Genomic DNA, 18,659 nt, shown 5'->3' with positions numbered 1-18,659 from the left:
AAGCCGCTGCCTTTGGCTCAGGTCATGATCTCAGGGTCCTAGGATCTAGCCTCAGCAGGGAGCCTGCTTCCTGTCCCCCTGCCTGCCTCTCTGCCTTCTTGTGATCTCTCTCTGTGTGTCAAATAAATAAATAAGATTTTTTTAAAAGGCGTCGCTTTCTCTCCGTATCTAGATATTAAAAGACAGCTAGATATTTTTAGTAAGACCAAACATTGTCCACTCCACCATGAGTACCTGCCCAGACAGTTGCTGTATCAACTCACACACTTAACACCCTGATTTTTGGTTTTCTCTTTGTTTTGGGCCTCTCCTTTGTTTTTGGATTTTCTTTATTTTCCTGAAGGCACTATTGTGCTTGTAAAAGAATGTTTATTATATTTTAGTCAGCATTGTAGTGGGAAGATTTTCAGGTTATCTGACAGTCCATTGCTAGAAATAGAAGCCGAACAGGTTTTGGGGGGTTTTTTTCTAGTTAGAATCACCGCTATCAATGGTGTTGCTAATAGGACAAGTCATTTATGTGACCAAATGAGCAGAACTACTATGCAAGTTTGGGATAGTCAATATTCTTTCCCTTTTCCCTTGTCTCCCCAAGAATCACCCAGACAACAGTCTAAAGGCCGATCTGCCTGTGTCCACTTCAGCCCCAGTGAAGGCAATGATGGAAGCAGACACCCAAGAGTCTCCTCTGTTGAGAAGTCCAGAGGTGAGACAGTTGGTGAGCCGTGGTGTGACAAAGGGAAAGGCTTCTTGAAGCAGCCACCTTCCAGGGTGGCCAGGCCTGATGAGGAAGGAAAGGACCCCAGTTGGGCAGCGGCAAGCCTTCCACAGCAGGATGGGCCCCGGAAACCCAGCCGGCGGCAGGACACAGCACCCAAGGCCAAATGTGCGTCCCAGAGAAGGCGCGTTCAAGAGCTCCGAGGAGGAAGGCACTCCCCGGCTGGTTCCAGCCGGCCTGGCAGTGCCAAGGGGGAGGTGGCCCATGCTGGGCAGAATCCTCTCCACCACCGAACACCAAGAAACAAAATGACACAGGATGAGCTCACAGGAGGGATCTACTCAGACTTGCCACAGAACCCGGAGGTGGTGGGGTCAGGAGTCAGGAAGTCGGGAACACCCACCCTGTCTGAGGACACCCGGATATCCAAGGAGCCTGATCCAGCACCTGGTGCTCTCTCTGGGCAGACTCTGAATATCGACCTTCTCCCTGTAGAGCTGCGGCTGCAGATAATCCAGAAAGAAAGAAGCAGGAAAGAGCTGTTTCGCAAAAAGAACAAGGCAGCAGCGGTCATCCAGCGGGCCTGGAGAAGGTAGGGTGGGGGAGGTGCCACAGCTCCTCATACTCCTAACGTGACATGCCCTGTGCTCCGTTTTTCTAGTGAACTCCGCGTGCTGGCCTGACAGCATGCCCATAAAATTCACTCACGGGCCGGTCCTTGTAATTTACTCTGCATAAGCTATTCGGAAGACAGCTTTGCCAAGAAAGTTAGGAAGCACCCAGGATAGCCGGGTGTAAAGGAAAAGAGTGCTCAGTTTCTAACCAGGAAGCCTGAGCTTCGGGTGTCTGACAAGTTATCTGACCTTTGCCAGTCACGTGGCCTCCCTGACCTTCAGTTTTGTCATCTGTGAAACAGGGTTTAGTCATTGCTGTGCCTGTTCTGCTTGTGTGGCAGGTTCCTAGAATGAGATCTTGTGCGCTTCCTAAATTCTAAAGCACTACACATGGAAGATATTTTATTTTTCTTTGTATTTCTTTACTGCCCAGGAATTAGTCATAGCCCGAGTACCTACACTAGGGCCTGGTCATCATGGATTAAGTGGCTCTTAGATTACAAAACCCTGCGCAAGCACCTGCCACACTGGGGGTATGGCGTGGGTCCTAGGAGGAGTCGTGGAGACGGATTCCTCCAGGGAGTCCTCATGGGAGGACTGGAGGAGTGAGTCCTTTGCTGCAAGTTTTTCACATATTTCAGAATCGCCTTCATCTGCGGGGCCCCCCAGGGCCTAAATCTAGATGAGGCCTTAGTCATGGCTGGTGGCTGGGGGAGGGCGGGAGCCATGGCCCACAGGTGGGGCTCAGGTGGCCTCCATCTCCAGAGAGAGGAAAGCCGATGGGGGAACAAAGCAAGTAAATCACTGCGAGCACAGGTGTGCCACATGTCAACACCCCTGTCAGGAGATAAAAGGGCCAGAAAGACCCTCCTGTTGGCAGAAGGAGAGAGAGAGAGTGGAGAGCAGGAGAGGTTCTTGGGAGATCGGGGAGAAGCCTCGGGGTCTGTAGTGCCAAGGACTGCCTGGCTGGGAGTCGGCCGACCTGCTCCATGTGGACACGGCCTCTGCCACAGTGAGTCGTCATGTCTGTTCAAGCCACTGGTCTTATAAAGTCATCTCCTGCCTGGTCCCCCTTGCTCTCCCCGCCACCCCTGGAAGCTCTCACAGTAGGGATCAGTGTCCCCATTTTTCAGGCAAGCAGATTGTCTCAAGAAAAACGACTTGTCCCAGTGGTACAAATCAGGCCCCTGAAGCTCTGACTCAAGGGCCTTTCCCGTACGTTCTCGGTAAAGGTGGTGTTTGCTGTGGTCAGAGTCACAGCAGCGGAGGCAGACCTCGTGCTCTTCACCTCAGAACAGGCTGGAGCGGAAGGGCTGCATGGATGGGGCTCACACTGGTCAAGGTAATGTGGATGTTGTTATTACTGTGGCTAATATTAGTACTTGGCGTTGATTAGGCGCTTGTGCCAGGGGCAGGGGCTGTTCTAATGAGTTTTACCTGTATTACCTGAGGCAGTCCTCCCAACAGCCCTATGAGGTAGATCGTGTTCTTGTCCCCATTTCACAGATGCGGAAGCTGAAGCACAGAGCGGTTAATAAACCCACCAAGTTACAGAGCTAAGAAGTGCCAGTGTGGGCTCGGAGCAGAGCCGGTCTGCCTCTGCAGCCAGAGATGGACAGTGTCCTTGCTCCCCCTCCTTGGGGGAGCATCTGCCAGATGCACATTGGCTACCATCCCAGAGGAACTTTTTATGTATTTCAGCTGAAACTGGGGATCTAAACAAGCCAGCAGGGTTTACCACATCAGGCCCCACAGCTGCTCCCTAGCCGAAATGCCTTCCCGTCAAACTGTTCTTTGACTCCTTTGAAGAGTCAGAAGCTGACAGGTCCTGTCCGTAAGTGTCCATAGCAGCAAATGAGCCTTCAGTCATCCCCTCAAGAACACTGGGCTCACAGTCTGTGTGCCCATCTGGGGAGGCAATTACCCAGCCCTCTGGCTGCACCGGTGTGCAATTCTGAGACCTGGGACATTGACTCCCAAAGGAACTGTGGGATGCTGCACGTTGTGGGAAGTCACAGGTCTGGTGACAGTAAAAACCCTCTTAATGATTCTGTTACATAGCCTTATGCATCTTCCATTTTAAGTACAGGAGACCAAAGCGGTGTCCTGGGACAGTGTGTGGTGTCTGACACCCAAGCTAAGGAGCAGCGAGGGGTGGGGCGGAGAACAGGGTCTGGCACATAACTGCTCCAGAGAGAGGCAGGCTGTCGTCCCAGGAGACACATTAAGGACAGAGGCCGACTAGGAAATGCGCAAGGATAGGGTGAGCAGAGGGAACCTTGGGCATGGAGAACAGTGAGTGAGGCTGAGTCTTAAAGTGTGAGTCTTATTACCAATCAAGACTTCATTTTCAAGATTGAAACAGGATACTGGGTGATCTAAGCGAGGCTGGAAAGTTGCTGTAGCTAAGAACAGTCGTATGAAACACTTCCTTTTACCTGAACATTTGTAAGCGACCTTCCTGTCAGCTCTTCTCCAGCACGTGGTAGGGTGAGTTAGCAAGGATTGGCTGGACCATACGAAGGGCCGTGAGCCCTGGGCTGAACAGGATGACTGGGCATCTTAGGGCTCCCAACAAACCAGGAGTGCTGTTTTTGTCAAGGATGGCAGAACAGAGGCTTTTACTCTGAGCCCTGGGACCATCCTGTCCTCTGGACACAGACTCAGAATTCTACATACCAGAATGATTAGGTGGAGGATGTACCCAATGAAAGCCAACACCTGGGTTTCCTAGTGAAATTTCTGCCCACAGAGAAGAGGGTGTAGACGATGCGCGTCATCACAAACCAAAGCAGCTGAACTATGGAGCAGTACTGCCTGGTATCTCCAGCTTTTTCCTCCAGAGTTGGCTTTTTGGAAATGTGATCTATATTCTAGTGGAGAAATCCCATGGTTTGGCATGCTACAGGAAAAAGGAGAACCCTGCAATATGAATGAAATCAGTCTTAAGGGCAAGAGAGAAGGACTGCACCTAGCATCACAAGGAGACTTTTTAGCAGACTTTAGGAAGACATCATTTCTCATTTGGTGTATTTAAAATCAGGCATGGGGCCTGTCTCTGCAGTGCCTTTAGGCTCACTAGTGATTAATCAGCTACCAACCAGAAAAAAATCAGATAAACCCTTTCCTTGGAAGTCTCCAGAACAGCTGTGTTCAATAAGAAGTTTAGGAATGCATGTGGGATAGACACCATCCAATAAACACTAGATGTAAAGACAGCCATCATTCCCATGCCCCTCACCTCTCTCCCAGTCCAGGCCCAACCTCCAACAGAATGAACTTAGTAAAATACAGCTCTTACTTTTGCCACCGCTTTTTCCTTAAGATTTATTTATTTTAGAGAAGGAGCCGGCACATGGGGGAGAGGGGCAAAAGGAGAGAGAGAGAGTCTGAAGCAGACTCCATACTGACTGAGCACAGTCCAATGTAGGGCTCAGTCTCGTAACCCTGAGATCATGACCTGAGCCAAAAATCAAGAGCTGGACACTTAACCAACTGAGCCACCCAGGCACCCCACTTTGGCCACCTTTTTTTTTAAAAAAAAAAAAAAAAAAAACCTTGGCAGATCCCCACCAAGTACACAGTACAGATCAAGATGAAAGTCCTTAGCTGGACTTGGCTGTTGGGTCAGAAGGCACTGAGTCTGAATGTTGATCTCTCTTGGCTTTAGCTGTGAGAAGTTCTGCAAGTTACTCAGCCTTTTCCCTCCACCAGTTCTGAGAGATAATTGACATACAGCCTTGTATAAGTTTAAGGTGCACAGCATAATGACTTGACTTGCATATATGATTCATATGAAATGATTACCACAGTACGTTTAGTTAGGGTCCATCATCTCAAGTAGATATTAAAAAGAAGCAGGGGGAAAAATTGGGTTTTTTCCTTGTGATGAAAATTCTGAGGATGCTCTCAACAACTTTTATCTATATACCGTAAAGCAGTGTTAATATAACCATCATGCTGTACATTATATCCCCAGTACTTAATTATCTCGTAACTGGAAGATTGTATCTTTTGATCATCATACCCAGTTCCTTCCCCTCTTACCCCCTACCTCTGGTAACCACAAAATCTGGTCTTTTTTTTTTTTTTTCCTTTTTAAGATTCCATATTTAAGTATAATAAGTACAGTATTTAGCTTTCTCTGGCTTATTTCACTTAGCATAATTCCCTCAAAGTCTATCCATGTTGTCACAAATGGCAGAATTTCCTTTTTTATGGCTCTTGTATGTAAACCCTAATTTCTTTATCCATTCATATGTAGATGGACAACGTAGGATGTTTCCGTGTCTTGACTATTATAAATAGTGCTAAAATGAATATGGGGATGCAGGTATCTCAACATAGATTTTAATTTCCTTCTACATATATCCCCAAAAGTAGAACTGATGGATCATATGTGGTTCCATTTTTAATTTTTTGAGAAAAATCCATAGTTTTTCCATAGTGGCCAAACCAATTTACTATTCTACCAACAGAACAGGGCTCCATTTTCTGCACATCTTGCCAACATTGGTTATCTCATCTTCTGATAATAGCCATGCTACCAGACACAATGTGATCTCTCATCTTGGTTATAATTTGAATTTCCTCTACAATTAATGATGTTGAGCACCCTCTCATGAACCTGTTAGCCACTCATGTATCATTTTTTTAAAAATGTCTATTCAGGTACTTTGCCCATTTTCTCCAATGGATTATTTGGGATTTTTTTGCTATTTAGTTGTAGGAGTTCTCTATGTATTTTAGATAATAACCTCTTATCAGATATATGATTTGTAAATATTTTTTCCATTCCACAGATTGTCTTTTCATTTCCACATATTGTCATTTATTTTGCTGTGCTTAAGCTTTTTATTTTGTAGTTTCACTTCTTTATTTTCTTTATTAGCATCATATCCAAAAAAAAAAAAAAATGTATATATATGTCTTTAGCAAGGGAGGTTTTTTTCCTGAGTTTTAGGAATTTCTGGTCTTACATTTAGGTCTTTTTAATCCATTTCCAGTTAATTTTTGTGAGTGGTGTTAAGATAAGAGTCTAGTTTCATTCTTTTACATTTGAATAACCAATTTTTCCAGCACGGTCTATTAAACAATGGTCTTCTCTCCACTGAGGCTCCCCTATCAAATATAGTTGACCTTATATGCATGGATTTATTTCTGGGCACTTAATTCTCTTCCACTGGTCTAGGCATCTGTTTTTATATGGGTACCATACTGTTTTGATTACTATAGCTTTATAATATAGTTTGAAATCAGAAGTATGAGACTTCTCCCTTCTTTTTCAGGAATGCATTGGGTACTGAGGTCTTTTATACTTCTATATGAATTTTAGAATTTTTCTACTTCTGCAAAAAAATGCCATTGGACTCTTGATAGGGATTTCATGGAATCTATACTTGGCTTTGGGCACTGCAGATGTTTTAATAATATTCTTCCAATACAAGAACACATAGTACCTTTCCAATTATTTGTGTCTTCAATTTATTTCATCAGTGTTCTGTAGTTTTCAATGTAGAGATCTTTCATCTCTTTAGTTGAATTTATTCATATTTGTGTGTGTGTGTGTGTGTTTCTGTACATGTCTTTTTTTTGTTGTTGTTAAAGATTTTATTTATTTATTTGACAGAGACCACAAGTAAGCAGAGAGGGAGGCAGAGAGAGAGGAGGAAGCAGGCTCCCTGCTGAGCAGAGAGCCCGATGTGGGGCTCGATCCCAGGACGCTGGGATCATGACCCGAGCCGAACGAAGGCAGAGGCTTTAACCCACTGAGCCACCCAGGCGCCCCTTTGTACATGTCTTTATTCTTTTTTTTTTTTCCTTTTTTTAAATTAACATACAATGCATTATTTGCCCCAGAGGTACAGATCTGTGAATCATCAGGCTTACACATTTCACAACACTCACCATAGCATGGACCCTCCCCAATGTCCATAACCCAGCCACCCTATCCTTCCCCAACAGCCCCCAGCAACCCTCAGTTTGTTTCATAAGATCAACAGTCATTTACAGTTTGTCTCCATCCCAATCCCATCTTGTTTCATTTTTTCCTTCCTTAACCCCCATGACCCCCGCCCTGCCTCTCAAATTCCTCATATCAGAGAAATCCTACAATAATTGTCTTTCTCTGATTGACTTATTTTGCATAGCATAATACCCTCTAGTTCTATCCACGTCATTGCAAATGGCAAGATTTCAGGGCTTTTTGATGGCTGCATAGTATTCCGTGTGTGTGTGTGTGTGTGTGTGTGTGTGTGTGTGTGCGTGCGCACGCACGCGCGCGCGTGCATCTGCTTGGGGATGTGTGTGTGTTATCACCTCTTCTTTATCCATTTATCTGTTGATGGAAATCTAGGTTTTTTCTATAGTTTGACTATTGTGGACATTGCTGCTATAAACATTCAGGGGCACATGCTCCTTCAATCCCTACATTGGTATCTCTGGGGTAAATACCCAGTAGTATGATTGCTGGGTTGTAGGGTAGTTCTATTTCCAACTTGTTGAGGAACCTCCAGAATGTTTTCCAGAGTGGCTGCACTAGCTTGCATTCCCACCAACAGTGTAGGAGGGTTACCTTTTCTCCACATCCTTGCCAACATCTATCATTTCCTGACATGTTAATTTCAGCCATTCTGACTGGTGTGAGGTGGTATCTCACTGTGGTTTTGATTTGTATTTCCCTGATGCCGAGTGATGTTGAGCATTTTTTCATGTGTCTGTTGGCCATCAGGATGTCTTCTTTGCAGAGATGTCTGTTCATGTCTTCTGCCCATTGGTAAGTTCTTTATAGATTTTGAATACTAACCCTTTATCTGATATGTCATTAGCAAATATCTTCTCCCATTTTGTCGGGTGTCTTTTGGTTTTGTTGAGTGTTTCCTTTGCTGTGCAAAACCTTTTAATCTTGATGTAGTCCCAATAGTTCATTTTTGCCCCTGCTTCCCTTGCCTTTCACTGTGTTTCTAGGAAGGAGCTGCTGCAGCTGAGGTTGAAGAGGTTGCTGCCTGTGTTCTCCTCTAGGATTTTGATGGTTTCCTGTCTCACATTAAGGTCTTCCACCCATTTTGAATTTGTCTTTGTGTGTGGTGCAAGAAAGTGGTCCAGTTTCATTCTTCTGCATGTGGCTGTCCAATTTTTCCAACACCATTTGTTGAAGAGACTTTTTTCCATTGGACATTCTTGCTTTGTCAAAGATTAGTTGAGGGATCATTTCTGGGCTCTCTGTTCCGTTCCATTGATCTATGGGTCTGTTTTTGTGCCAGCCATACTGTCTTAATGATGACAGCTTTGTAATAGAGCTTGAAGTCTGAAATTGTGATGCCACCAACTTTAGTTTTCTTTTTCAACATTCCTCTGGCTATTCGGGGTCTTTTCTGGTTCCATATAAATTTTAGGATTATATTTTCCATTTCTTTGAAATTTTTGATGGTATTTAGATAGAGATTTCATTAAATATGTAGACTGCTTTAGGTAACATAGACATTTTCACAATATTTGTTCTTCCAATCCATGGGCATGGAAAATTTTTCCATTTCTTTGTGTCTTCCTCAATTTCTTTCATGACTATTCTATAGTTCTCTGAGTACAGATTCTTTGCCTCTTTGGTTAAGTTTATTCCTAGGTATCTTACGGTTTTGGGTGCAGTTATAAATGGGATCAACTCCTTAATTTCTCTTTCTTCTATATTGCTTTTGCTGTATAGAAATGCAACTGATTTCTGTGCATTAATTTTATATCCTGACACTTTACTGAATACCTGTGTGAGTTCTAGCAGTTTTGGGGTGGAGTCTTTTGGGTTTTCCACATAATGTATCATATCATCTGCAAAGAGTAAGAGTTTGACTTCTCTGCTGATTTGGTTGCCCTTTATTTCCTTTTGTTGTCTGATTGCTGAGGCTAGGACTTATAGTACTATGTTGAATAGCAGTGGTGATAGTAGACAGCCCTGCCGGCTCTCAGTTTTTCCCCACTGAGAATGATATTTGCTGTGGTTTTTCCATAGATGGCTTTGATGATATTGAGGTATGTACACTCTACCCCTACACTGTAAAGTTTTTTTTTCCACTGTGAAGAGTTTTGATTAAGAAAGGATGCTGTACTTTGTCAAATGTTTTTTCAGCATCTATTGAGAGTATCATATGGTCTTGTTCTTTCTTTTATTAATGTATAGTATCACATTGATTGATTTGTGGATGTTGAATGAAACTTGCAGCCCAGGAATAAATCCCACTTGGTCATGGTGAATAAACCTTTTAATATACTATTGGATCCTACTGACTATTATTTTGGTGAGAATTTTTCCGTCCATTTTCATCAAGGATATTGGTCTGTAATTCACCTTTTTTTTTTTTAAGATTTTATTTATTTATTTGACAGAGAGAGATCACAAGTAGGCATAGAGGCAGGCAGAGAGAGAGAGGAGGAAGCACGCTCCCTGCTGAGCAGAGCGCCCAATGCAGGACTCGATCCCAGAACCCTGAGATCATGACCTGAGCCGAAGGCAGAGGCTTAACCCACTGAGCCACCCAGGTGCTCTGTAATTCACCTTTTGGATGGGGTCTTTGGTTTTGGGATCAAGGTAAGGCTGGCCTCATAAAATGAGTTTGGAAGTTTTCCTTCCATTTCTATTTTTTGGAACAATTTCAGGAGAATAGGTGTTAATTCTTTAAATGTTGGGTAGAATGCCCCTGGGAAGCTGTCTGGCCCTGGGCTCCTTTTTGTTGGGAGATTTTTGATGACCGCTTCAATCTCCTTACTGGTTATGGGTCTTTTCAGGTTTTCTGTTTCTTCCTGGTTCAGTTTTGGTAGTTTATATGTCTCTAGGAATGCATCCATTTCTTCCAGATTGTCAAATTTGCTGGTGTATTGTTGCTCATAATATGTTCTCATAATTGTATTTCTTTGGTGTTGGTTGTGATCGTTCCTCTTTCATTCACGATTCTATTAATTTGGGTCCTTTCTCTTTTATTTTGATATGTCTGGCTGGGTGTTTATCAATCTTATTAATTCTTTCGAGGAAACTGCTCCTTGTTTCGTTGATCTGTTCTACTGTTCTATTTGTTTCTATTTCCTTGATTTCTGCTCTGATGTTTATTATTTCTCTTCTCTTGCTGGGTTTAGGCTTTCATTGCTGTTCTTTCTTCAGCTCCTTTGGGTGTAGGGTTAGGTTGTGTACTTGAGACCTTTCTTGTTTCTTGAGAAAGGCTTATATCGCTATATACTTTCCTCTCAGGACCGCCTTTGCTGTGTCCCAGATTTTGAACAGTTGTGTTTTCATTTTCATTTGTTTCCACAAATTTTTTTCAATTCTTCTTTAATTTTGTGGTTAACCCATTCATTCTTTAGTAGGATGCTCTTTACCCTCCATGTATTTGAGTTCTTTCCAACTTTCCTCTTGTGATTGAGTTCTAGCTTCAGAGCACTGTGGTCTGAAAATTTGCAGGGAAGGATCCCAGTCTTTTCGTACTGGTTGAGACCTGATTTGTGACCCAGGATGTGATCTATTCTAGAGACTGTTCCATGTACATTAAAGAAGAATGTGTATTCTGTTGCTTTGGGATGAATATATCTGTGATGTCCATCTGGTCCAATGTGTCATTTAAAGCCCTTATTTTTGATCTTTTGCTTAGATGATCTGTCCATTTAAGTGAGGGAGGTGTTAAAGTCCCCTACTATTATTGTATTATTGTCGATGTGTTTCTTTGATTTTGTTATTAACTGGTTTATATAATTGGCTGCCTCCACATTAGGGGCATACATATTTAAAATTGTCAGATCTTCTTGTTGGACAGACCCTTTAAGGATGATATAGTGTCCTGCCTCATCTCTTATTATAGTTGTTGGCTTAAAATCGAATTTATCTGATATAAGGATTGCCACTCAAGCTTTCTCTTAGTGTCCATTAGCATGGTAAATTGTTTTCCACTTTAAATATGGATGTGTCTTTTGGTCTAAAATGAGTTTCTTGCAGACAGCGTATCGATGGGTCTTGTTTCTGTTTTGTTTTGTTTTTTAATCCATTCTGATTCCCTGTGTGTTTTGATTGGGGCATTTATCCCATTTACATTCAGGGTAACTATCAAAAGTTATGAATCTAGTGCCATTGTATTGCCTGTAAGGTGCTATTATTGTATATTGTCTCTGTTCCTTTCTGGTCTGTTACTTTTAGGCTCTCTTTGCTTAGAGGACCCCTTTCAATATTTCCTATAGGGCTTCTTTAGTGTTTGCAAATTCTGTTTTCGTTTGTCCTAGAAGCTTTTTATCTATTTTCAATGACAGCCTAGCTGGATATAGTATTCTTGGCTGCATATTTTTCTCCCTTACTGCTCTGAATATATTATGCCAGTCCTTTCTGGCCTGCCAGGTCTCTGGGGATAGGTCTGCTGCCAATCTAGTATTTCTACTGTTGTAGGTTACAGACCTCTTGTCCTGAGCTGCTTTCAGGATTTTCTCTTTGTCTCTGAGACTTGTAAGTTTTACCATTAGATGACAGGGTGTGGACCTATTTTTACTGATTTTTGATGGGGATTCTCTGTGCCTCCCGGATTTTAATGCTTGTTCCCTTTGCGAAATTAGATAAATTCTCTGCTATAATTTGCTCCAATATACCTTCTGCCTTTCTTCTGGGATCCCAATTATTCTAATATTATTTCATTTTATGATCTCACTTTTTTCTCAAATTCTCCTCTTGTGGTCCAGTAGTTGACTGTCCTTTGCTCAGCTTTTTTTTTTCCCCCATAATTTGGTCTTCTACATCACTAATTCTCTCTTCTGCCTCAATTATCCTAGCAGTAAGAGCCTCCATTTTTTATTGAACCTCATTAATAGTTTTATTTTTATTTCAACTTGGTTAGATTTTAGTTTTTTATTTCTCCAGAAAGGGATTCTCTAGTAAACTTCATGCTTTTTTCAAGCCCAGCTAGCATCTTGATAATCGTCATTCTGAACCCTAGTTCTGACATATTACTAATGTCCATATTGATTAGGTCCCTAGCCATTGGTACTGCCTCTTCTTCTCCTTTTTTTTTTTTTTTTTTTTTTTTTGTGGTGAGTTTTCCACCTTGAGATGAATGAGAGAATAAAATACTAAAAGGGTAGCAATGACCCCAGTAAAACATACACTAACCAAATCAGAAGAGACCGGGAACTGGGGGGAGAAGAGGGGAAAAAAAGAAAGTGTGTGTGTGTGTGTGTGTGTGTGTGTGTGTGTGTGTGTGTGTATTTAGACTGGTGAATAGAACAGAGCCACACACTTGATTTTGGGTGTATTTTAGTCTGTTAGAAGAAACTACCTCCCAAAATTTTAAAGAAAAACTTATATATACACAAAAATAAGGCTAAACACAATGAAGAGATGGAATATGATTGTAAAGATGAAAAATTTTAAAAAGATACTAAAAAAGGAATTGCTAAGAAATTGGTTGAAAAAAGAAAAAAAGAGGAAAGAATGTGATCAGCCTGGAGACTAGAACAAAGCCATGCACTAGATTTAGGGTATATTTTGATCTGTTAGAAGAAACGGTATCCCAAAATTTTAAAGGAAAAAACCATATATGTATAGAAAAAATAAGGTTATATACAATGAAGGGATAAAATATGGAAAAAAAAGATTTTTAAAAAGGTATTGATAAGATAAAATAGTTAAAAACAGGATGCCTGGGTGGCTCAGTCATTTAGCATCTGCCTTTGGCTCAGGTCATGATCCCAGGGTTCTGGAATCGAGTCCCAGGTTCTGGATCCTGCTTGGTTGGGAAGCCTGCTTCTCCCTCTCCACTCCCCCTGGTTGTCTTCCCTCTCTCGCTGTCTGTCAAATAAATAAAACCTTTTAAAAAATAGTTCAAAACATTAAAGTAGGAAGGAGGAAATTTTTTAAAAAATAGAATAGGGGCGCCTGGGTGGCTCAGTGGGTTAAAGCCGCTGCCTTCGGCTCGGGTCATGATCTCAGGGTCCTGGGATCGAGTCCCACATCGGGCTCTCTGCTCAGCGGGGAGCCTGCTTCCTCCTCTCTCTGCCTGCCTCTCTGCCTACTTGTGATCTCTGTCTGTCAAATAAATAAATAAAATATTTTTAAAAAATAGAATAAAAAATAAAATTTAAAAAAAATTAACTTTGAAAGACTAAAAAGTTCATGGAGGGGTGGGGTAAGCCATGAATTCTGTGTGTTGCTTTTCCCTAGCTCTACAGTTTTGCATTTCTCATTGATCAGTGGTCTTGGTCTTGGTCTTGGCTAGATGTTCTTGCTGATCTTCTGGGTAGGTGCCTGTTGCAGTGATTCTCAAATGTCTTTGCCCAAGGCAGAATTGCACTGCTTTTGCCAGGGGCCTAAGACTCTGCTCTAAAATCTGCTCGGTTTTGCTCTTAGAAGCTTTTGTTCCCTGAACACCTTCCATACAGCTTTGGAGGAGAATGAAGATGGCGGCCTCCCAGTTTCTGACCCGTAGGAGCCTAGAGTTCAGGGCCCCACTCCTCAGTGCATCCTTGGAGAAAAGCAAGCAATCCCTCCTGTCTCCCTGGTCTCCAGCCACACTCTGAGCTCACCGAGCCTGTAACCAAGCCTTTCTATCTCTGGTGCACAGCCCTGTTTGGAATCTCCAAACCCAGCAGATTCCTGCAATGTACACCCACGCCATTCCACCCAGAGGAGGAAAGAAGGGGGTCTCTCCGGATCTGCCACTTGTGGGGTCCCTGCTCTAGCAGTGGCCCAACTGTGCCTTAGATCTCAGTTTAAGGTAACCCTGAGCTGAGAAACCCCCACCCCCACTGCCATGGCTCAGTCTCTGCAGCCGGCTTCCCCACTCCGATACCTGGCAGCTCTGCCACACTCAGATACCCCTGGTCTTTGCGACCCCGCAGGTCCTGAGACCATGAGGTCTCCACCCACCACTTAGCCTCTGGAATGATATCCCTCGGTGGAGCAGACTCCTAAAAGTTCGGATTTTGTGCCCTACTGCTCTAACACTTACCAGGAGCCAGCCCCCCCCCCCCGCCACAGTCTTATCTTCCCATGTCGCCTCAGATTCACTTCTCCACATGTCCTACCTTCCAGAAAGTGGTTGATTTTCTGTTCCTACAACTGCTGCTCTTCTCTTCTATCTTGATTTTGTAGGTGTTCAGAATGGTTTGATACTAGCTGAACCCCTGGGACCCAATATTTAGGTCTCCTACTCCTCTGCCATCTTGCTCCTCCATTTTGTTTTTGATGCTATTATGAGATCATTTTATTACTTTTCAGATAATTTGTTGTTAGTGTTAGAAAATGCCACTTATTTTTGTATGTTATTTTTGTATCCTGCTACTGCACTGAATTTGTTGAACAGATGTAACAGCTTATCTGGTAGAGTCCTTAAGTTTTTTTATATATAAAGTCATCCGTAAATAGAGATTAACTTCTTCCTTTACTTGCGCAATGTCAGTCAGTTATTTATTTATTTATTGCCTGATTGTTCTAGCTAGGACTTCCAGTACTTCTAGGACTGTGTTGAATAGGAGTTGAGTAGACACCCTTATCTTGTTCCTAATCTCAGAGGGAAAGTTTCCAACTTTTCACCATTGAGTTTGATGTTAACTGTGAACCTGTCATATGTGACCTTTATTATGTTGAGGTATATTAATTCTGTACCTAATTTCTTAAGTCTTTACCATGAAATCAGGTGTTAAATCTTTTTCAAAGATTTTATTTATTCATTTGAGAGAGGTACAGAAAGAGAGAGAATGAGCAGAGGGAGAGGCAGAGGGAGAAGTAGGCTCCCCAGTGAGTGAGGAGCATGATGTGGGGCTCGATCCCAGGACCCCAGGATCATGACCTGAGCTGAAGGCAGACGTTTAACCATCTGAGCCACCCAGGTGCCCCAGATGTTAAATTTTGTAAAATGCATTTTTTCTATTGAAATAATCATGTTTTCCTTTCATTCTAGTACATAAAATCTAGCACTTTGATTTTATGTATGTTAAACTATCTTTTCATTTCGGGGCAAATCCCACTCAGGCATGGTAAATGATCCTTTTAATGTGAATTCAGTTCTTGCTATTTTATTGAGAATTTCTGCATCTATATTCATTAAGATTATTGGCTTGTAGTCTCCTTTTGTGTCTTTGGTATCAGGGTAATGCTGACATCATGAAATGAGTTTGCAAGTGTTCCCTACTCTTCAATTCTTCTTTGGGAAAAGTTTTAAAAGGATTGGTGTTATTTCTTAATATTTTACTTTTAAGCAATCTTTACACCCAACATGGGGCTTGAACCTACAAACCTAAGATCAAGAGTTGCATGCTGTATTTACTAGGCCAGCAGGCACCCTGGCATTAATACTTTAAATGTTTGGTAAAATTCATCAGCCAAGTGGTCCTGAGCTTTTCTTCACTGGGAGGTTTTGATTACTGATTCGATCTTCTTACTAGTAATTTGTCTATTCACATTTTCTGTTTCTTCTTGACTCTGTGTTGGTAGGTTGTAGGTTTCTATTAACTTCCATTTCTTCTGAGTTGTTTAGTTTGTTGTATAGTTGTTCCTAGTAGTGTCTTACTGTCCATTGCCTTTCTATTGTATCAATTGTAATGTCTCCTTTTTCATCAAAATTTTGTTGATCTGCATCATCTCTTTAGTCTAGCTAAAGGTTGTCAATTTTTTTTTCAAAGAAACAACTCTTAATTTTGTTAATGTTCTCTGCTGTTTTCCTGCTATTTCACTTATTTCTGCTCCATCTTTATTTCACTCTTTCAGTAATTTTGGGCTTAGTTTGTTCTTTTCCTATTTTCTTAAAGTGTAGGGGTAGGTTATCTATTTGAGATCTTTCTTCTTAACGTAGGTATTTATTGCATGAAGTTCCTTCCTAAAACTTGTTACTGCATTCCACAAGTTTTGGTGTGTTGTATTTTCTTTTGTTTGCCTCAAGATACTTCACTTTCCCTTTGATTTCTTCTAACGTGGAAAATGTTAATTTCCATGTATTTGTGTATTTTCCAGTTTTCCTACTCCTACTTATTTCCATTTTCATACTACTGTAGTCAAAGAAGATACTTGGTATGGTTCCAGTCTTCTTGAATTTGCCACACTTCTAAGAGACCTAAGATACGGTCTCTCCTAGGAAATGCCCCATGTGTGCTTGAGAAGAATGTCTATTCTGTTGCTGGATGGAATGTGCTATATGTCAGGTCAAATTGATCTCTAGTGTTATTCAAATACTTTTTTTTTCTTTACTGATGCTCTAAGTGATCTATCCATTGTTGAGTGTGGGGTATTAAAGTTCTCAGCTATCATTGTATTGCTGTTTATTTCTGCTGATAGCTGTCAGTTTTTGCTTTTATATATTTAGGTGTGCCAACATTGTGTGCATAAATATTTACAAATATATCTTCTTGGGGGGCCTGAGTGGCTTAGTTGGTTAAGCAGCTGCCTTCGGCTTGGGTCATGATCCCAGGTTCCTGGGATTGAGCCCTGCATCAGGCTGCCTGCTCAGCAGAGTCTGCTTCTCTCTCTCTCCCTCTCCCGGCCACTCTGCTTGTGCTCTGTGTGTCAAATAAATAAAATCCAGTAAAATAGAATAAACCCCAAAAAAAACAAATATATCTTCTTGATGGATCGACCTTATTATCATTATATAATGGCCTTCTTTGTGTCTTTTTTTACTATTTTAAAGTCTGTTCTGTCTGATATATTTACCTATGCTATTTTGTTAGCATTTGCTTGAAATACCTTTTTCCATCCCTTCACTCTGAAGCAGCATATCCTTGGATTATTTTTTTCCAATCTACTGAGCTATTCTATGTCTTTTGGAGGATTTAAATCATTAACTTTTGAAGTAATTATTGATAAATAAGGACTTACTATTGCAATTTTTTTTTCTTTTCCTGGCTGTTTTGTAGAACTGTTGCACCTTGTTTCTTATCCTGTCTTGTGTGTGTTCTGTTATCTTTTGGTATCTGTATGCTTCTTTATCATGTTCTTTTGTGTAATTAGCACAGTTTTTCCCTTATGGTTACAAAATATCTTTATTTTGTTATAACACCCTAAACTGGTAACAACTTAACTTTAATAGCACTCCTAAACTTTACACTTTTTTTACCCACCCACATTAGCTTACTGATGTTGAAGTTTACATATTTTTTACACTGTATGCCCAATAATGGACTACTGTAGTTGTATTTTTATTAAGTTTTTGAACTTAAAAAAAAATATTTTAGAGAGCGAATATGGGGTGGGAGGTGGAAGAGGTAAAGTCTTAAGCAGACTCCACACCGAGCAGAGAGCCTGATGCAGGGCTCAATCTCATGACCCTAAGATTATGACCTGAGTTGAAACCAAGAGTCAGACATTTAACCCACTGTGCCATGCAGGTACACCTAAATTTTTTAAACTTTTACACTAGAGTTGAAGTACATTATGCACAACCATTATCATATTACAGATTCTAATTCTGACTATATGTTTACCATTAACAGTGAGTTTTATGCTACCTTCTGATTTAGCATCCTTTTACTTCCATTCAGTTCCCTTTAGCATTTCTTATGAGGAAGGTCTGGTGCTTATGGATTCCTTGTTTTAGATTGTTCTTTATCTCTCCATTTCTGAAGGACAGCTTTGCCAGCTATAGAATTCTTTCCTTTAGCATTTCTTATAAGGAAGGTCTAGTGATTATGGATTCCTTGTTTTAGTTTGATATATCCCCATTTCTGGACAGCTTTGCCAGCTATAGAATTCTTAACTGACAGTTTTTTCCTTTCATATTTTCAATATATTGTCCTATTCTTCCAGGCCTGAAAATTTTTTGTTGAGAAATGCATTTATAGTCTTATGGAAGTTGTTTTATATTTAACTTTTTTAGCTTATTTGAAAATTTGAGTTTTGACAATATAATATGTCTTAGTATACCACTATTCAGGTTCTATTTAGAGTTCTTTGGGTTTCATGGGTCTGGATATCCATTTCTTTCTCCAGGTTTGGGAACCTTTTAGCCATTACTTCTTTAAACATATTTTCTGTCCCATTCTTTCTGTTCTGGAATTCCCATAGTGCATTTGTGCTCTTCATTTTGCTCTTCTAATTTCAAATGTCCTGTCTTCTAAGTCACTGGTTCTTTCTTCTATATAGCCCCATGGTACATGGTAAAGTGTACCTTTGAAGTTCTCTATTGAATTCTTCAGTTCAGACATGTATTTTTCAGCTCTAGGATTTTTAAAATTTTTGTTGTTGTTGTTGTTGCTTAACTCATTTTGTTCATGGATTATCTTGCCAATTTCATTTGGTTGTCCATGCATTCTTGTGGTTCACTAAACTTCGGGGGGTTTCTGAATTTTTTATATAACAATTCATAGATTTAGGTTTAGTTAGC

General features: G+C 41.2%; 1 protein-coding gene across 2 annotated transcripts in view; it reads left to right on the top strand.

Annotated features, from left to right (window-relative positions):
- INVS (inversin) overlaps positions 1-18,659 on the top strand; it is a 174,103-nt gene that overhangs the window by 148,738 nt on the left and 6,706 nt on the right. For both annotated transcript variants that reach the window (XM_059143533.1, XM_059143534.1), the window contains one exon: positions 596-1,310. In XM_059143533.1, the coding sequence (XP_058999516.1) occupies positions 596-1,310 (715 nt within the window). The remainder of the gene's footprint in view (positions 1-595; positions 1,311-18,659) is intronic.

This window comes from Mustela lutreola, chromosome 12 (assembly GCF_030435805.1).
Source record: "Mustela lutreola isolate mMusLut2 chromosome 12, mMusLut2.pri, whole genome shotgun sequence".
Classification (NCBI taxonomy): domain Eukaryota; kingdom Metazoa; phylum Chordata; class Mammalia; order Carnivora; family Mustelidae; genus Mustela; species Mustela lutreola.
Note: the sequence above shows the minus strand (reverse complement) of the source record. Positions and strands in the feature narration are given on the sequence as shown.